The 20566-nt window shown below is 38.7% G+C and overlaps 1 protein-coding gene across 5 annotated transcripts in view; it reads right to left on the bottom strand.

Annotated features, from left to right (window-relative positions):
* eif4e2 (eukaryotic translation initiation factor 4E family member 2) overlaps positions 1-20566 on the bottom strand; it is a 63058-nt gene that overhangs the window by 39518 nt on the left and 2974 nt on the right. For all 5 annotated transcript variants that reach the window (XM_052017902.1, XM_052017905.1, XM_052017903.1 and 2 more), the window contains exons 2-5: positions 15232-15346; positions 13180-13314; positions 9272-9376; positions 2885-3037 (exon numbers count right to left, since the gene is read on the bottom strand). In XM_052017902.1, the coding sequence (XP_051873862.1) occupies positions 2885-3037; positions 9272-9376; positions 13180-13314; positions 15232-15346 (508 nt within the window). The remainder of the gene's footprint in view (positions 1-2884; positions 3038-9271; positions 9377-13179; positions 13315-15231; positions 15347-20566) is intronic.

The raw sequence follows: 20566 nt of genomic DNA, 5'->3' as shown, positions 1-20566 counted from the left end.
TCCTTCCTATATATAATGTGACAACTAGAATCACACAGTACTCCAATTGTGGCCTAACTTAAGTTTTTTCTATGTAGTTGCACATTTACCATATGTTTTGTTCACCACCTTATCCACCTGTGCTACTGCCTTTAGGGATTCTGGGACATGTACACCAAGGTCCCTCTGTTACTCAGTACTTCCTATGGTTCCACCATTTACTGTGTATATCCCAGATTTATTAGTCCTCCCAAAATATTTCATCTCGTATTTTCTGGATTAAATTCCATCTGCTGTTGTTCTTCCCATCTTTGCAACTTGTCAATATTGTTCTGTATCCAAAGACTACCTTCCTCACTATCCACACCACCACCAATGTTTGTGCCACTTGCAAATTTACTAATCATCCCTCCTACATTGACATCCAGATTATTAATGTATATAACAAACAGTAAAGGTCCCATCTCTGATCCCTAAACTGCATCTCTGGTCACAGGCTTCCAATCACAAAACAATCCTGGACCACCACCCTCTGGCTGTAACCAAGCCAATTTTAGATCCAATTTGCCAAATTGCCCTGGATCTCATGGGCTTTTACCTTTTAGATAAATCTCCCACATGGGATCTTGTCAAAAGCCTTTCTGAAGTGTACATAGACTACATCAGCAGCATTACCCTCATTGACAGACTTAATTATGCCTTTGGAAAATTCAGTCGCAATTAGACAGGATCTTCCCTTAATAAAGCTATGCTGACCATCCTTGAGTAATCCTCACCTTTTCAAGTGTAGATTAATCTTGTCCCTGGAATCTTTTCCAATAATTTCCCTACCACTGATGTTAGATTCACCAGTTTGCAAGTACTTGCTTATTCCTGCTGCCCTTTGTGAATCATAGTACCATATTTGCTACAGGTTGACAGCACATTTAACACCACCTTTCCATCACTTTGCTGATGGTAGAGTTGACTAACTCAAGCAATAATTAGTCAGATTGAGTTTGTCCCACTTTTTGTAAATTGGACATACCTGGGCAATTTCCCACACTGCTGTTCCCACAGAGATTTGTAAATGCCAGGAAATAGCTTGGCTACAGGAGTAGCTTATTCTGGAGCATGTCTTCACTACCAAAGCTATATCCAGTGTTCTTAACCATTTTTTGATATTATAAGGAATGAATTATGCTTTACAATATTTCTCTCAGGTAAATCTGACAACACCAAGGCATCCTAATGAACACATCAATGAGCCTTCTGCTGCAAGGCCACAAATTCTCAGGAGCAGAACTTGCGTGCAATCTTGTACTCCGGGAAGCTGGTTCATAATTCACCCTTCACCCAGGTACACATCAATCATGCCTGGTATAGTAACTCAATATGCAAAGAGTGACTCAAAACTGCCCTCTACTGACCATGTAGTGACGCTATCTGGTGATTATAAGGAACTGATAGAGTGACAAACTATCTTCAATTTCTTCCTAATTTAGAGCCAGGCCCTGAGCAGAAGGGAAGTCTTACATAATATAAAGTAGTGATAATAGTGAGAAAGAGAGCAAGGAAAGGGTAAACACTTTTGATCTTGCAAACCAGAAGGAATTTTTGGATGAGGGCAAGCTGGGTTTTGAGGTGGATTATGCAAGACAGAAACTTACCTTATCTTCAACGATCACTGAATCTATGCCTGCACCCTAATAAAGACCAACACCACCTTCTCCAGACCACTGCACAGAGTAATGCCACCATTAATCTGTTGCTGTTGGTGACAGTTGTGTGCCACCTTCTCATACAAGAGAAAACGGTAACTTACTGATTGCTGTATAATGTAGCTACATAGTATGATAATTGGGAATGTGGAAAAAGTGATAGATATGAGTGAGACTGCTGGAATCATTTTGAGTCTGAGTTTTGTGCTGGGCTTAAGAATGTTAGGCAGCTGAATGCAGTGGCGCACTTTTTGAGAGATGGTGGATTTGCTTAATCTGTTTAACAAAATTGATTAAGTGCATACAGTCATTAAACTTTATCCTGGCACAGGATCCAGACACTTAGGGCTTTGTTGTTCATGTCCTCGGTCACATCCCCTCACTGAAATTTCATAACTGAAAAGGAGAGCTTCCTAGTATCCTCGATATAGGGATCCTCTTTAACATGCACAGTGAATACAAAGTCTGAAAATAATGTTGACAGCTATGAACTTTCCAAAAATATTAAGAACTTCATTGGCTGCAGGTACTAGGCACCTCCATTTTATGAACTGTAGACAGCAATTCAGTCAACACAGAAATTAGATCCCACAAATGAGCATGAAAACACTAAAAACCACAACTGGTGCTGGCTGGATGCGGCACATGATGTTAATGCAACTCATTCCTGATTTCAAATATAAAACACACCAGAACAAACAGGCACAAGCTCCTTGCTCAACTTTTCCACAGCAATAAACTTTCTTGGCCAACAACTTGTTTTTCAGGTCAGATCACAGAAACTCGGACTTAAAAACATGTAAAGTTCCAGTGTAAAAAATATTTTTAAGTAAACACTTTAATGTACTTTGTTTCACTTTTGGATTGGGGTTAACTGGTTAAGCAGCTTTCACTTCTAAAATGTGTACATATTAAAAACAGTCCATTAACATACATGCCTAAAATGTTCAATTTGGCCAAAAGTGTTGGGTGTACTTTTAAACTACTTTTGACTTTTAATTCCTACATTCTGCCCGTCCCAGCACAATATTATTAAATATTAATCAATCACACTTTGAGCTCACCCAAAATGTCCAAACACCTTTAAGCAATATTTTTAACATAACTCAGTTTTGTTTTATAAAGCACAATGACTATTGAGAGTTAACATTATACCAGGCTTCAAAATCAAAACTGGCAAACAATTTCCTCCATAAGAGGGATACCTGAAATCGAACTGAAACAACAGCTCCACATATCTCCTCTCCAACCATGAACTGCTCCCCCAACATTGCCAAAATTAAATTTTCCCAGCAACGTGATGCAAGCCCCTTTCGCAAACGGATAATCCACTTTCCACCATTCTTATTAGCTTCATCCTGGAAATACAAACAAAAATGAAAACATTGTATCTAATAAAATAGCATTTTTTAAACAGATTGTTACAGTAACATGCATACAAGCTGGAACTACTTGTGCCTACTTGAATAGATTATGCAGTGATCTTTCATGTCACAATCAATTGGGATCACCCTTTATGTAGCTGCTTAGTAAGTTGAAGCAATTTCAGCTTTTGCTCTTGCAATCAAGCCCAAAAGGTGATAGGATACATAATGTAATCAGGCTAGAGAAAAAAAAACTTGATATTGCAACATTATACAGACAAACATCAACATGTTTTGAATTTAATCACACCCACTGTTAATAATTAATTGAGGACAAATACAGAACATGTGAAAGGATCAGTTCAATAAAATCCACCAAGATTACAAAGCAATGATCTCAAGTGTTTTTGGAAATGGAAAAATTATTAACTGTGGATGCAGAATCAAAATCAATGCTGCATGATGTTTAGCCTTCAGGTGATCTAGAAGGCAGCTAGAAGTCTCTACACAGAAGTTAAAGTTAAGGGTAAAACAGAGGAAACACTTACAGCAAATCTTGGGTGTGGGGGGAATTTGCTGGTTTGAGGCTCTTATGTTTTTGCATAATGTGAAATTGAGTAGTGAGACTGATGACGCTGATGAGAAGGCAGCCAAGAAATTTCCAAAAAGATTAGTTGAAATAATTTATGATGGGGAAGTTTAATTGAGCAAATGTTTCATTTTGACAAAATTGGCTTTGCAGTCCTCCCTGGACAAGATCATAATGAAGGCTGAATAATTTCCAGCACCTTCAACTTTGACAGCAGCACACAACCAATCCATCCTCCTCCTCTTCATCTAATTAGCCAGCATCTTACCACCGTCGTAACCTCTTCATACAATGAAGCCATAGAATACAAATATTATTTGTACAAAGTTTGTTTAATCCACAATTTTTTTCATTTTATTGCAGAATACAATGTATTCATACAGGGCATGTTAAATGATTGAATAGGAACCAATGATCATAGCACTAAATGAAATAGTACATGCATATGGCTTCAATAAAATTCACCTTTTGGAAATGAACCCTTATACATGTCCAAAGCCTTCTGTCTAGAATTTATTATTATAAACACTGCCTGCTGTGAATTATTGTTACTAGACACTCAAAGCAACTAGCATAATTCAGACTTGTGACCAAAATTCACACAAAGATTGATGGAGAATTTTAAATTTAAGTTACTTTTCTGCACAATAAACTTGAAACATTTGTTGACTACTTGCCTCAAAACATCTAGTCTTCCTATGCAGCATGGTGACAATAAAAATGACCTTGTATTTACTGTTACAAAGGAAATACAAGCACACACAAAAAAAGAGCAGAATTAGACCACCTGGCCTCTCAAGTCTGCCCCACCAATCATATTGATCATGGCTGATTTGCCCCAGGTCTCAACTCCTCTTCTGTGCCAGTTCTAAATAGCCCTCAATGGTCCAATTTTTCAATTATCTATCTACCTCCTACTTAGTGATCTAGTATCCACAATCCTCTGGAGTAGAGAATTCCAGAGATTCACCATCCCCTGCAAGAAGAAATTCTTATGCATCTGTTTTAATTCTCTGCCCCTTTATCTTTACAACCGTGTCCTCTCATTCAAGACTCTCCTAGTGAAAATATCTGAACATGTAAGATCACCTCTCATCCTTCTGAACTCCAAAAGTAGAGGTCTAACATTTTTTTTAAAAAAACAGTCCATAATAGGACAACCCTCATCCTTAATGAATCTCTCCCGGACAGCCTCTAATATAATAGGGACCAAAACTATAGCCAGTACTTCAGATCTAGCCTTACCAACACCCTGTACAATTGTAATACTTCTTTTTTATTTTAAACTCCAACCCTCTAGCAATGAAGGCTACTCAAATTACTTGCTGCACCAAGGTGCTGAACCTTTGCGCTTTACTTAAGCAGGCACGGTAACATAGTGGTTAGCATAATGCCTTACAGTGCCAGCGACCCAAGTTCAAATCCGGCCACTGTCCGTAAGGAGTTTGTACATTCTCCCCAGGTCTGTGTGGGTTTCCTCTGGGTGCTCCGGTTTCCTCCCACATTCCAAAGATGTATACAGGTTAGGAAGTTATGGACATGCTATGTTGGCGTCGGAAGCATGGCGACACTTGCGGGCTGCCCCCAAAAATCACTATGCAAAAGATGTATTTCACTGTGTTTCAATGTACATGTGACTAATAAAGATCTTATCTTAAGGACACAGAGATTCCTCTGTACTCCACTCTTTTGCAATCTCTCTCCATTTAGATTCTAATCTGCATTTTAATTCCTCCTACCCAAGTGCACAATCTCATTCTTTCCTACACTAAAATTTGCTTTCCAAGTTTTTACCCATTCATTCAACCGATCCTGTTGCAGGTTCCAAATATCCACATTGCAGCATACCCTCCAACCTAAATTCATGTCATCAGCAACCTCATGCTCTGAAATTAAAAACAAAACTGCAGATACTGGAAATGTAAAAATAGAAAAGATACTGGAACTTGGCAGGTCAGGCCACACCTGTGGGAAGAAAAGCAGCTAACAACTGTATCTGAATACCCTTTGTCAGAACTGATGAAAGTTCTTCAACCTGAAATGTTAAATCCTTTTCTTCTCACAGATGCAGCCTGACCTGCTGAGTATTTCCAGTGTTTTCTGCTGTTTCTACCTGAAACTCTGCCCTCTCCTCCAAGTCGTTAATATTGACAGTAAATATAATTGAGGGCCAAGGACTGATCTTTGGGGCACTCCACTGGCTGTGTCCTTCCAACATGAAAAAAAAACCACTACTTCCAACTGCATCTCTAATGTAATAACCTACCTTCAATCTACGTGCCCCAACACCCTGAGCTCTTAGATTATGCACTAGCCTTTTTGTGTGGCACCTTACTAAATGCCTTTTGGAAGTCCAAATGCACTATATTAACAAGTTCCTCTTTATAAACTCCACTTGTTATATCCTTGCAAAACTCAAGCAAATGTCACAAGCACCTATCAGCTCATGCTTGAACATTGTCGAGTTTGTCTTACAAGTCCAGCTGTATATCCAAAGAGTTGTGTTATGGACTCAGTGAAAGTCCCTTTAAGATAGAGAGTGTGTGTGTATGTGTGTGTGGGGCGTGCTTACGTCAATAGAAGATAAAGGACGTAATGACGTTGTTGAAGAAGTCAGAAGAAGAAGAAAGAGAGAGAGAGAGAAGGGAGAGAGACACCAGCCTGCTTGTTTTCTCTATCGATGGATGAGAAACAATAACTGTGTTTGCCACTGAAATCCATGTATGGAAGTTGGAAGTAATCCGGTGGAGTTCACTTTGTTGCTGACCTGTAGAAGGAAACAGGTATTTGTGTGTGGACGACCACGGTTCGGATGCTTTTCGGGGTGAGGAAGTCACTACCGAGTAAACACTGAAGTGTCGTTTGGGTTCCATCGTGGAACATTTGGATTTCGTATGTACTCTCTCTATGTTTTTCTACATCTACATCTTATCTTCAGACAACGGTGGTTGTTGAAGAAGCCCTTGCTCATGTTTCACCTTATGGCTTGCGGAACTGAACTTTAAGAACCATTCAGGAACTGGGAGTTTTGGACTTTGTCACACACACACACGACGAGTTTAGTTTTGGGGTTAACGTTCGAGGTTTAACATTCTTGAATTCTAACATACTAACATTTTTTTTTAACTTTTATTTTACGTATTATCATAAGTAGTGATTAATAAAATAGTTTTTAACACTGAATCATGCTCAGTGTGTTTCTTTTGTTGCTGGTTTGTGACAGTTGCGAATGGAATAATTGTGCAATTACTCATTAATAGACACAAAATATGACCTTATTATTGGGGGAAGTCACTGATGAAGCTGCTAAAGATGGCTGGACCAAGGACATTGCAGGAGTTGCACAGGACAAGGATGTCCTGTAGCCGAGATGATTGGTCTCCAACAATTGTAACCCATTGTGCTAGTAGGAATGACCATAATCACTGGAGCGTTTTACCCCATCTTCACTGACTTCAACTTTTAATGCTGTCACACAGCCAAAGCTGTCTTGAAATCAAAGGCAGTCAACGCACCGCTGGAATTCTGCTCTTTTATCCATATTTAAACCAAGGATGCAACGAGGGCCACAGCTGACTAATCCCAAGGGAACCAAACCAATCAGTAAGTACAAGATTTAGGAAGATTGTGCCATTAGAGACAAATTCTTCAATTTCCTTGCTGATATTGACAGTAGACTCATGGGATAATTGGTGGGACGAGAGTTCTGTTTTTTTTGTGGACAGGACACAACTTTGCAATTTTCCATGAAACACATCAACTTAATTGCTCAACTACACTGGAACAATTTGGCTAATGGCATAGCTAGTTCTATAGGACAAGTTTTCAGCACAACAGTCACAAACTTGTTGGGAAACTGATTCTTTGTTGCAGCCAGAGCACTTAGTTTCTTATTATCCAAATTGAATTGTCTTTTGTGATGGCAGAGTCCTCAAGAAGCTAAGCTTACAAATCCATTAAGGACTTCAAGTTGAAGATGGCTGTAAATACACGTCTCCTCCTTGCACCATTACCATACAATGGGAACCACCTCTTCCCATTAACTGACTTATCACTAGTCATACCACATCCAGTTGTGGATTGAGGAGTCCTAATTTGATCCACTGATTTTAATCAATTGCTTAGCTCCCTATGGCATATCACTTTTGCTGTTTATCCTTTAATCTTAGATGTGTAGCCCATCAGGGTGGCACCTTACTTTTATGCAATAGTAGCTTCATGCCTGCCTACTCTTCCACACTCCTAACTGAACCAGGGCTAGTAGCTAGATTGATGATACTGGAAGATGGATGGAACCCTGTGCCATGTAGTCACAGAATGTGGTGTGGTACAGTTCTGCTTCACTGATAGCTCGTGAATGCCCAGTTTAAACTGCTGGATTTGCTGTGAACCTATCCCATTTAGCAAATGGTTCTACTACACAACACGATGAAGAATGCCCTCAGTTTGAAGATGGGACTTCATCTCCACAACACTGTGAGATGATTGCACTTTCCAAAAGTATCATGGGTATGTGCAGATAACATTGATGAGATCGTGGTCAAAAGGGTTCTTTCCCTGTTGGTTCTCCCATTGCCTTCTTCTGACCCAGTCTGTCAATTATATCCTCAAGGCCTGGACCAGCTCAAATCAGCAATTATGCTGCTAAGCAACTTAGTGAAGGACACTAAAGCCCCCATTACACAGTAAACCCCATATTACCACTTAGAAAATGTAATAGCACCCGAAATAAGAGACTTGTGTTACTTAGAGAGGATATGGAATCTTGTGTAAATAAATCAAGCTAGGTCTGTTCTCAGAAGAGGATGTATAGGACTGTTTCCACCGGCAATGATATAAACTTAAGCTAATTTAAACAAAAAAAAATCAGAAGGGAAATTAAATTATAAAAAATAGCAATGACAAGGAATGTAGTGCCTATAAAAAGCTGGTGAAATATTCATGAAAGATTCAAAGGCATGGTTATAAAAACCTTCCATGGTCTTGGGGATGTGAAATAATTGAATAGCTGTCACAAACAATATGGACTGAATGGCATCCATTGCACTGTTGGAAGGTATGAGAGCCAAAATGAAAGATCATGGAGCTATGAACCTCCAATCCACATTAAGGTACACCATCCTTTAAAGTGAGAATAGGTTAATTGAAATGGATTTGTAATCTGTCATTTTTACAGTCCCTGCTCGATGACAGTCTTCATTCATTGCAGAGGTTTCTTCATAAACTTTGAAACACTGATGCTAACATAGCATTTGAGAGTAAAACATATGTATGTAACAACTAACCCAAGAATCTATTCAAATTCAAATTTAAAATCATAGGCAAAATTTGCACACACAATTTGTGCTCCAGATGACAAATTAACACAATATCTTAAACTGGGCCACGAGGAAACCTGGGTTTCTTAAATTTACAAAAAGTTGAATCTATCCAATGACATCTGCAAAACAGAACCAGTTAAAGCGGATAAAGTTGTTCTAATATAGTATTAAAAAAACTAATTACCTGAAATAATAGACACAAATTTTACTTAGATATGATTGAAGTAAACAATTTTAACAAGCAGAAAAATTCATTTGTGAATGAAAACAGAATTAGTCATATTTATTTAACTTTACCCAGTAATGGTATCTCCTCACCTCCCACATTGGTTTAATGCCATCTTTGAATAGGTGAAAGTCACTGTGGCCTGTGAGATCACCAGGTCGAACTAAATGGCTATAAAACCTCCAGAACTGTTCAACCTAAAAAAAAGAAAAAAATTCTGATGAAATTCAAGCACATTTGTTCGGATTTGCTACAGTACCCTGAACTAGTCTAACATTGTGCAAGGCATAAAGAACTGAGATTTTTTTTAAACTTTATTTAACAGTCAAAAGCAGGGCCATGACTGCAGCACCAAATTAAGTCTCTTTCTGTAGATAGAGACTAATGGAGACATCTTTTCATTCTGAACAAACTGATGATGTACACACATACCACACATGACAACATGATTTCAGTGTTTTTGCACATTAATATTTCCCAACATAAATATTTTTAAATATGCCATTCTATTCAGTTGTAGACTTGACAATTGGAAGACCATGGCAAAATACATTTGTAATCTTCCATTTAGGATTTAGCATAATTGCCCAGAAATACCAACCATTGAAAAATGTTACTTTTAGCGAGCTAAACACACATGTATCTATTAACTGCAGATCCACTGTGATGATTACTTCTTCACTGAATAATTAATGTGTCAATACCATGGACAGTAATGATTATGGCACCTCCTGCCAGCAACTTGAAGAAAATAATGTACATTCGATTTCATTGTGCTGTTTCTGAGTCTGCAACTTTTCTTTGATTTAAATAATAGTCATGAACTATTTTTGTAATCATATCATCAAGCCTTGAATGAGATTACTACTTCACATAAACTCCCAGGTTTTCCATTTCTTTCAATTTGTGATTTTATTATTCCTGGTAATACTGACATCTATATTTTTTGGGTCACTTTTATAGGGTTTTCACTCAACAAAAGGGGAGAAGGGTGGATGGGGAGGGGGGGGCGGTTGGGGGAGGGAGGTGGGAAGTGAAAGAAAATTTAAGTGTTCAGTATAACTTGAACCACAATAGACAAGAAGTGCCAAAACTACTCTACCTGATAAAAGGGAAAGAGGATAGATAGCCATTACATCCAAAAACTAGGGAGCATCGGATGTCTTAAATACGCAGAACAACAATTCACATCACAAGATCACAAAACGAAGGAGCAGAAGTAGACCATTCGGCCCATAGAGTCTGTTCTGCCACTTCACCATGAGCTAAACTATTCTCCCATCTAGCCCCAATTCCCTGCCTTTTCCCCATATCCTTTGATACCCTGACTAATTAGATACCTATCAATCTCTTCCTTAAACACCCCGAATGATCGGGCCTCCACCGCTGTATGTGGCAAAGAATGCCATAAATCTGTGACCCACTGGCTAAAGAAATTTCTTCTCATCTCTGTTTTAAATGGGTATCCTCTTATTCTAAAACTGTGCCCTCTTGTCCTGGACTCACCAACCAGGGGAAACAACTTAGCCGCATCTACTCTGTCCAATCCTTTCAATATTCAAAATGTTTCTATGAGGTCCCCTCTCATTCTTCTATACTCCAATGAATACAGTCCAAGAGCCGACAAACACTCCTCGTAGGTAAGCCCTTGCATTCCAGGAATCATCCTCGTAAATCTTCTCTGAACCCTCTCCAACATCTGTACATCCTTTCTAAGATAAGGGGCCCAAAACTGCACACAGTATTCCAAATGAGGTCTCACCAGTGCCCCATAGAGCCTCATCAACACTTCCTTACTTTTATACGCTATTCCTCTTGAAATGAATGCCAACATTGCATTTGCTTTCCTCACTGTCGATCCAACCTAGTGGTTAACCTTTAGGGTATCCTGCACAAGGACCCCCAAGTCCCTTTGCACTTCTGAATTTTGAATTTTCTCCCCATCTAGATAATAATCTGCCTGTTTATTTCTTCTTCCAAGATGTACAACTGCACATTTCTCAACATTGAATCTCATCTGCCATTTCTTTGTCCACTCTCCTAAACTGTCCAAGTCTCTCTGCAACCTTTGTTTCTTCAACACTTTCTTTTTCTCCTAACATCCAGTCTTCCAGATGCTACTATTACTTTTCTATATACAGTGCATAACCTTCCACCTGCAAACAAACCTGCTTCTAAGAAACTTAGTATAACCTTTTCTTAAAAAAAAACAAATTCTTGGTAGTAAATTATAGGGCATATAAGCAAACCAAACTTGAAAAGCAACAGAAATTACAAATGGAAATCTAAAATAAAAACAGAAAATGTTGGAGATACCCAACAGGTTAGGCAGTATCTGTGGAGACAGAAACAATGTTTCAGAGTTAATGATTCCCTCTCCACAGAAACTGCCTGAACTGTTGGGTATCCCTAGTATCTTCTGTTTTTATTACAAACCTAAAGCTTCACATCAGAAATCACACAGGTTATCATACATTTCTGATCACTTGACTAGTGGAAAGTAACTCTGCGGATATCACACTTGTGCTAAAAATTACAAATAAAATTTATGAGCAATATTAACAGAAGCAACATCGAATCACTAGTAGATTTGATGAGGTTACAATAATTAACACACAGGGCTTCTTACAAAATAAAAGCAAAGAAGCCTTTACCAATCCTATGAAGTTTATTCAAACTTGCATCTCTGATGAAAAGTTTAAAAGAATGGTAAACCTTTTCTGATCTTTGAAAATATACAAGCTGTGCAGATACAGCAAGAACTGGACTAATCAAAAGATCCACTCTTACCTGTTTCCCCCTTTCCTTTTATGTTCAGTACAAATAAAGACATCCAACATTCATAATCAAAGCTGACCAAACAATCATTATTTTTTGAAAGGCACAGGACAGTTTCAGTTATTAAACAAGTAAATCAGGCACTTGCATTGCATAACAAAAGTGTGGGAGTGTTACTTCCAAGCTTAATGCAGCAAATGAAAACTATTCCTATAACCCATTTCAATTAAAAATCTCCCACTTGAAAATTCAAATAGGACTAACAGCATGCAAGGCATGTAAAAACACTGCAATCTGTAATGCTCATTAAAATTGGTCATTAGTTACAGTTCTTTACAGTTACCACAATTGGAAAGCAAAAAGCCTTACTGGCAACTTTCAATTTGATTAGGAACATTACAATTTAAAATAAAAGATTAGATTAAATATAACACTAGCAAAAAAAAAATCATTTTTAATTCAGTATTTATTGACCCAGTTACTTAAAAACAATGGTTGAAAATGTAACTGGTCTGCATTATGAACAACTTAGTACTAATGAAGTCATTCTTTCCAGCCTATCATATGGAATGATCAAATGAGGAAGAGCCAGCAATACAGAAGAAGAAATAAAAGATGTAGCAGTGCGTTGTCATATGATAGTAAAATGTTAACTTGCTTTATAATGCTGCTCACACAGTAAATATATTAATTATAGAATTTACTCCAATCCTCTATGGACATTTAAAATTAACTAATACCAAAACACTACCCAATTCTAATTTGAATGGATAACATGCAACAATAGTATTCAACTATAGCTCAACTCTGATGGCACCCATGTCTGAAAATTCAGCCCTGGATTATAGTGATGAATGTCCTATGCAGTAGCATCAACATTTTGTACTCTGCCTTAGAAATTCATTCCAATGAAGCTAATGAGGCAAAATACAACATGCAAATGCTACTGAATTGTGAGCAGGGACGAATTTCAAGGCACCAATCCTCTAATATTGTACCAGGGATTTAAAAACTATTGAAGCATTTTCCAGCACCCAACTTGCCCACAAAAATAAAACATATTAAATTCTTTTTGCTAAAAGTTATCCTAAATTACTTTGTGAACAGTGTATATAATGCAAAGCAAAGACAAGCATAAAGAAAATCTGATAAATAAAACCTCCCAGCCAATAACTTGGCTATTGTAAAATCATTAATGCTTAATGCAAAAGGTGTTGCTTACAGATGCAAATGTTCCAATCTGTTTAACATTTTGTTCATAGCTCTGAGAGCTGGTGGGTCGACCTGGTGTACGTCTGGAATACCAAAATGTATAGTTGTACTGTAGCGGATGTTCTCCTGGGCCAGGGACAACTGTCTGTAAGGATCAAAATACTAAAATGAAAATGCAGTATTTTGTTATATAATTATGCTCCTGACTTGTAAATATTCTGTAATACTTTCTTGTCTGTAGCATACAGCTTTAAAAGACAATTTTATTTCCTTGTTACACATTCCTCTGCATTGTTTTTGCTACCTGGTTAATTTATATTTGTTCATACTTGAGCAGTCCAAGAACATCAGCCAAAATGCAATTTGCAGCCAGTAACTCCCAGAATATATTTTAACTACAGGTTCCAGAACTCAACTCTCTCCTGTAAAATGTCTGTATTAGATATACATTAGATTTGCATTTCCTACATATTATCTTTTCTACAAAGTATCATCTACACTTTCTGTTAATGTTCTCAAAGTTAACCTTACAAAGTCAAAACTGAAGTTATATTGTCATATGCCATTGTAAAGCAGAAGCTACTTCACAATGACACAAAAGCAATAGTACAGAGATACCGAGCAAGATTCATCTGGTACTTTATACAAACGAGAGAAAAAAAATTTGAAAAAAATATCAAACTAGCCACTGTATATTGGCTAACTGTACCTACATTAACAGGGCTATGTAGCTGTATAATAGAGGCAGTTGTGGGCCACATATCCAAAAATTGACAAAACTTTAATAACATAGCATGCCAAGGGTGAACCAAAGGCTCGGTGCATGTACAAGCTGTGAGAAGGAACAGATTAAGTTTAACCATAACATTAAAACATAATGAGTAGTAGTAGGCCTGTTCCAGTGGCCAATCTTCTAGGCGGTTTTATTTTCCTGTACTATCCCCATAACACGATTCTCTTTTGAATGAACTCAATGACTAAGTCACCACAGCCCTCCAGAGTAGAGAATTCCAAAGATTTACCACCTTTAAGGTGAAGAAACTTCTCTTCATCTCAGCCTTAAATGGCCTACCCCTTATTCTGAGACCATGACCCCTGGTTCTATATGATTTCCACATCTGCCAAAATGCTGTTTGAACTCTGCTCTCCAGATTAATAGTCTGGAAATTAAACCACTGAACCACAACTACTTTTCTTCTCTTAACCCTTTTTTTTTGGACTGTCCACACCTATAATATTCACAATAGTCATAAGCTCCATATGTCTGAGTTTCTCTAGCCAAGGCCTTTTGCAATGTTAATAGTCAGAGGTTACAGAATTTTTTTTTAGAACAATAAGAAAATCATTTCATCTATTGAAACAAACACAAGAGTTCCTTAATGGGAACCCTGCTGTGTGTCTGAGGGACTTGTCCTTTGTATATGGAATTCCATGTCATAGGCGGCTAGCTCATTTCGACAAAAGAACATGGGGGGATGGGGGCGGAGGGGGAAGGGCATGAACGTTTTTAAGATTATATTTTATGCACCTGAAATATAATCCCATTGTCAATATGCAATTCCATTGAGATGGCTTTCCCACTTGAAGTAACAACCGACTGCAAGAAGGTGTTTGACTACCTGGAACGCAATTCAAAACAGCAAGTTTGTAATGCATTAAAGTGGTATTATTAAGCTGCTGGCACAGAGACCAGAGAGAAGAGGGCAAAGAGAACAGAAGCTCAGAGAGGAAAAGCATTAGATCAAAGAAGCTGCAGCCATGTCAATGGTTAATGGTTATTAGGTTTTATCCTAAAAGTGAGACCTCAGCCATGAAGGCACTGCAGTTGGCAAAGGGTGACCTGGGCAGTTACTAGATGTCAGGACTACAAAAACAAAGGTCTAAGTCTGGAAAAAGGTCGATCTGGTCAGTCAGCAACAGCAATCAGAGCATCTGTAGTCTGAACTCCTGAATGTGTGTGGCTCAGCTTGCTTCACCTAGAAGAGTACAAGTGAGACAGCTGGCTGTTGTTTCAGCCTTTTTTTCCTAATGCAGTGTGCAGGGTGTACTTTTATGCTCTCACCTTCCTTTTGGTAATATTTTGAGTCTTCTCTTTGTCTGTTTTTTCTTTCTCATTCTCTTTCTGTGTGTGGTTTTCCTCATGTTGATCTTGGTCTCCACTATCATCATCTTTTAATCTGCAAACAAGGAAAGAGTTTAATATTTAGCCATTGTAGTTAAAAGTACTCTTCAAAAATAGCATAACAATCCTTTTCCATTATATGGAAAAAGTTGTGGTTTTATCAATAGGTTGAACAGTCTTTACTTATGATATCATCTGGCAAATAATGCTACAAGCAGGAATCACAAATACAAAACCAGTAGTTCTGACAAAAATGTTCCACACGAGTGTGTGCACGCATGCGCGCACACACACACATACACACACGTGCACACTAACTAATGGATCATTCAATTCATTGATTCATAGATCCAGGCCACAATAAGTGAAAGCATTCACTGGACCCTAATCTCTCCATCACCCACATACAGATGTCACTTTCAATAACTGTTCATTGGGAATTTTTATTCTTCAAACTAGATGTTAGAAAGGAGTTCCTCTCTTGATTTTTAACCTCATCCTCCATTTACCCACCAATATCATGTTTTATTAAGGACAGTCACTGCTGTTTAGCCAAAAATAAATAGTACATGACAAATGACAGTATAGTGGTATGTTTTCTGCATCACATAAACACCATAACAGAGTTGGAGGGCGACTCACTTCGATAACAAAGATGAAGCTTCAGTCTTCAATATTTTCAAACAATATTTCAGCCTATTAAGTCTACATCGATTCACTGCACAATCCCATTCCACCACTTAATTTTTCCTGTAACCTATTGTCACCCCAGATTCTACAATCCACAAACACCAAGGGCAATTTACACTAGCCAATTAACCCACTAATCTTCATGTCTTTTAGGATGTAGGAAGAAACCAGAGCACCAGAAGGAAATTCAGATGGCCACAGGGAGAATGTACACATTCAACTGAGACAGCAATGAAAGCCAGGATAGAACAGGAATTGCTGGAGCTGTGAATCAGCAGTTCCACCAGCTGTGCCACTGTGCTGCCCTGTAATAAGAGCAAAGAATCTGAAGTCCTTTTCAATGGGGCAAGAAAATTAAGAGACCTGATCAAGACCCCAGGTTATTTTTTTGTTAATCAGAAAAACTAGTTTTACGAGCCAGTGAACAACGTTTTTATTGAGCTGCTAAAGGAAAAAAAACCATAAGACTTCAAACCTCTTACCAGAAACAGTGGTAATGCAGAATTCATAACAGCGTGCAAAATGGATGGATAAATATTCGATAAAGAGCACGGGAAAATTCCAAAAGGAAAGAGGTTTGTGAACAGCACTCTCAGAAAGCCATAAAACATGCAAATTCTATAATTCAAAGTTAAAACATAACACATCTCTTTGGTACACATACTCCATTGACCTCAATGACACGAGCTTTAGAATGCAAGAGAAGTGGTGCCCAGGTTCAAGGGTGTTGATAGAAGCTTGAGAAATAATCTTATGACTTACCATGAACGCACAAGGAACAACCATAATAGAACTTGCTGTCAGAAAATGATCTGAGCATAACTAACTTATGACATTGCTCAGAACACTGTCTTGCTATTCAGGAGGAAAAGGAGTAACGATGGGGTTTGAATAGATTATAGATTCATCTGGTAGAACTAGGTGCTTACAGTAGCATGGAGAAATACTGGATAAAAATAGCCCCAATGAGGTGGCATGGAACAGAAGGCCAGATGAGTGACCATAATCACTAGACCATAATCATTAGATAGGACACCACCAACTTGTGTTTTGGTGAATGGAGCAAATAAAGCCACATCTGCAGCTGGACTCTGAAGCAAGCAATATATAAAATGAATGGAAACAATGAAAGGGGGAATTTCCTCTTTATTGAGTTGGCAACAGCTAAAGTTAAGATACTTTTAGAAACATAGAAAAATAGGAGTAGGCCAGTAGTCTCTTTGAAACTACACCTCCTCATATTCCTTGATCCCTCTAGTCCAAAGAAAAATATCTAACTTCTTGAATACATGATTTGGCTTCAACTGTATTCTATTGTAGAGAATTCCACAAGTTCATCATCCTCTGGTAGAATAAGTTTCTCTACATCTCAGTTTTAAAATGCTTGCCTCTTTATCCTTACACTGTGTGGTATCTGCTCAGTCACCAAGGCAGAGAACTCTACCGGATGTTCTATCAATGAGGGAGTCAAGGTGGCTCTCAAAACCATGGAAATTCACTGCAACCCTCAAAGTAACAAGAGTGTGGACTAATTCTGGTTTTTCAGGGGGAGAATACAGGCCTAGTGGTTGAAGATGGGATTAATAAGGATTGGTACCCACTGGACACTGTGGATATGGTGAGCTGAATGGCCTGTCTCCCATGCTGTATGACTCTATGATAGATGTTAAATGTCTGAAGTTGCTGGTTGAAAACTGTAACTTTGGAGCCCTGAAAGACTTGTTGATCTATAATAGGCTGCACACAAATTTTGGGATGCAGGATTAAAGGAGTGTCCACTGAGAAAAATCATACTTAAATATATCCCTCCAGGGTCTCAAAGCTGTCCAAAGCCAGACCTGACCAATTAAAGATGGGTAGCACAGTTCTATCCATGCAATCAAGTAGATAGGAAAGAAAAGCAGGCTTTAAGTATGCAACTATCATAGGAGAGAGCACTAATGTTAGAAGAAATGTCCAGCTTATGGGATGGAATGCCACAAATACAAAGAGAAGAATTGTTTTTCATCCTAGTGCAGAGGAAGAGAGAGAAATTACAACAGAGAACTACCAGTAAAGGTCAGTCCACAACATCATAATCTAATTATAGTTCTTGGGAGACATGAGCAAGTGTATGACAAGATCAAAGCCATAACATTGAACCCAGGCAAAGACAAGTGGAAATGAACAGATTAGGGGAGGGCAACAACTCAACACAAATCTTTGATACTATGGAATTAGAAGGAAAAGTGGTAGTGTTCCCAGTAGATAGCAGTAAAATGTGTATTATTCTTCAGCAATTTGCAAGGAGGCCTCGAGAAGCAAAACACATCCTAATAAAAATACAACCACATAACTGTAGGACACTGAGCAAATGAGGGGTGAAAATGTGAAATTCAAAAGAACAGCTTTGTTGCTCTCCAAGGGAAACGTCTGCTAATCCACAGTAATTGCACGGCCTAGCAAGTCAAAGCAGTAACAGTAGTCAGGGAACCCATACAGGCTCGTCAACAGGCAGCTGCCAAGATGAATTCATAAAGTATTTGAAGAATAGGGAAAGTTAGAGGGACAACATAATTTAGAGCTGGATGAGAGTAGCAGTAGTGCATCCTCCAGTTCAAGTTCCAACAGCTGTTAAGAGAAACAAGTCTAACAAGAGGCAGGTATCACCACACCAGTAATCATGCTCACTCCTTGCAAAATAAGCTTGCTATATGTGGTTTAGCCAGACAAGGCGAAAAGCCACATAATCTGAATAAAAGGCACCAAAGAGGAACTAGTATCCAATGGAAACAATTGAAGATATCCTGTTAGATCCGAGCAGGGCAAACATCCTCAGTGTGCTGGATACCAAGAACGGATTTTGGCACATGGAGCCTGACGATGATCGTTCATTTCTAATGACCTTGAACATATCTTTTGGGAGATATCAATTTCAGATTTGTATCACAATAAGGAGTTTCAGTGAAGGTTGGATTAGGTGCTTAAAGAGCCCGCTAGTACAGATGAAATTCTTGCCTTTGGAAAAGGTTAGATTATTACAGAGGCAGAGAAAGACCACATCAGAAAGAGTCTTAATGAACAAATGCAAAAAGCAATTCAAGTGCAACCTGTAAACACTGACATTCTAAGGGAGTTCACCCACCCACCCCATGTTTCATGTCATCATGGAGACTCTCAAACCAGATCCCACCAAAGGTGAATACAGTGATAGAAATGTCAAGCCTAACAGATGCTGCAGAATCCAACATTGCTTAGATTTATCCACTACTTAAACAATTTCCTGTCCCATTTGAGCAAGGCGTGTGAACCACTGAGACAACAACAGAGGAGGAAAGATGCTGGCTACACTTTCATGAGTAAGCAGTCAAGAAACACACTGCATTTGAACTGTAAAGCTACTGGCAGTAGCTGTTGGGCTCAAGAGGTTCCACCATATGGGAAGATGTGCAAATGCATAGGCTGATTGCAACCTTTTGAAGTGATTGAGATTGCTATGGAGAACCTCCACCAAGCCCAAAAGTGATTGCAACAACCAATTTTACACGTACAGATGGATGATACAGATTGTCTACCAACCAGGCAACAAGATATATAATTGCAGATACACTCTGTGCTTACCTTCCTAAAGGAAACAAACACACAGAACTGGAGCAAATGAATATGTTGAAAAATCTACCTACAGAAAAGACGTTCATTAAAAAACTACAGCAAGACACATCATTTGATACAATTTTTGCAGTGTTTTATGTAGTTATGATAGGATAGCTGGAGAACCAGGAGCTCCAACACAGTCATCTCCCTGCTTTTGTGCTCAGGTTCAGCTCAGCACTTCTGAGCCATTGTTTTTCAAATTTTGGCATCACGATGCTTTTTGCCTTCTATGGGGAGAGAAATGTTGTAACACTTACACTCACCACGCCTTGAGATTAACAGTGGTTGGAAGAGAGCTTGTGGATCATTGTACTGGTCAGGAATGAGTGAAAAAGAAAAGAAAAAATCAGGCAGGGCTCTTGAGAATTATAAGGTAGCCAGGAAGGAGCTCAAGAAGGAGACTTAGGAGAGCTAGAAAGGGACATGAGAAGGCCTTGATGGGTAGGATTAAGGAAAACCCCAAGGCATTCTACATGTACGTGAGGAACAGGAGGATGACTAGACTGAGGGTAGGACCACTCAGGGATAAAGGGGGAAGCATGTGCCTGGAGGAGGAAGTAGGGGAGGTCGTTAATGAATACTTTACTTCAGTGTTCACTAGAGAGGGGAACTTTGACAAATGTGAGATCGGCATAGAAAAGGCTAATGTGTTGGAGCATGTTGAGGTTAAGAAAGAAGTGGTGTTGGAGCTTCTGAAAAACACTAGGATAGATAAGCCCCCGGGGCTAGACAGGATATACCCCAGGTTACTGCGGGATGCAAGGGAAGAGGTTGCTGGGATGTTGACAATGACTTTTGCATCCTCCCTGGCCACAGGAGTGGTACCAGAGGATTGGAGGATGGCAAATGTTGTTCCCTTGTTCAAAAAATGTAATAGGGATAAATCCTGGGAATTATATACCAGTGAGTCTTATGCCCATGGTCGGCAAGCTATTGGAGAGGATTCTTAGGG

The sequence above is a fragment of the Pristis pectinata genome, chromosome 6 (assembly GCF_009764475.1).
Source record: "Pristis pectinata isolate sPriPec2 chromosome 6, sPriPec2.1.pri, whole genome shotgun sequence".
Taxonomy (NCBI): domain Eukaryota; kingdom Metazoa; phylum Chordata; class Chondrichthyes; order Rhinopristiformes; family Pristidae; genus Pristis; species Pristis pectinata.
The sequence above is the reverse complement of the archived record's forward strand: the minus strand, read 5'-3'. Positions and strand labels throughout refer to the sequence as shown.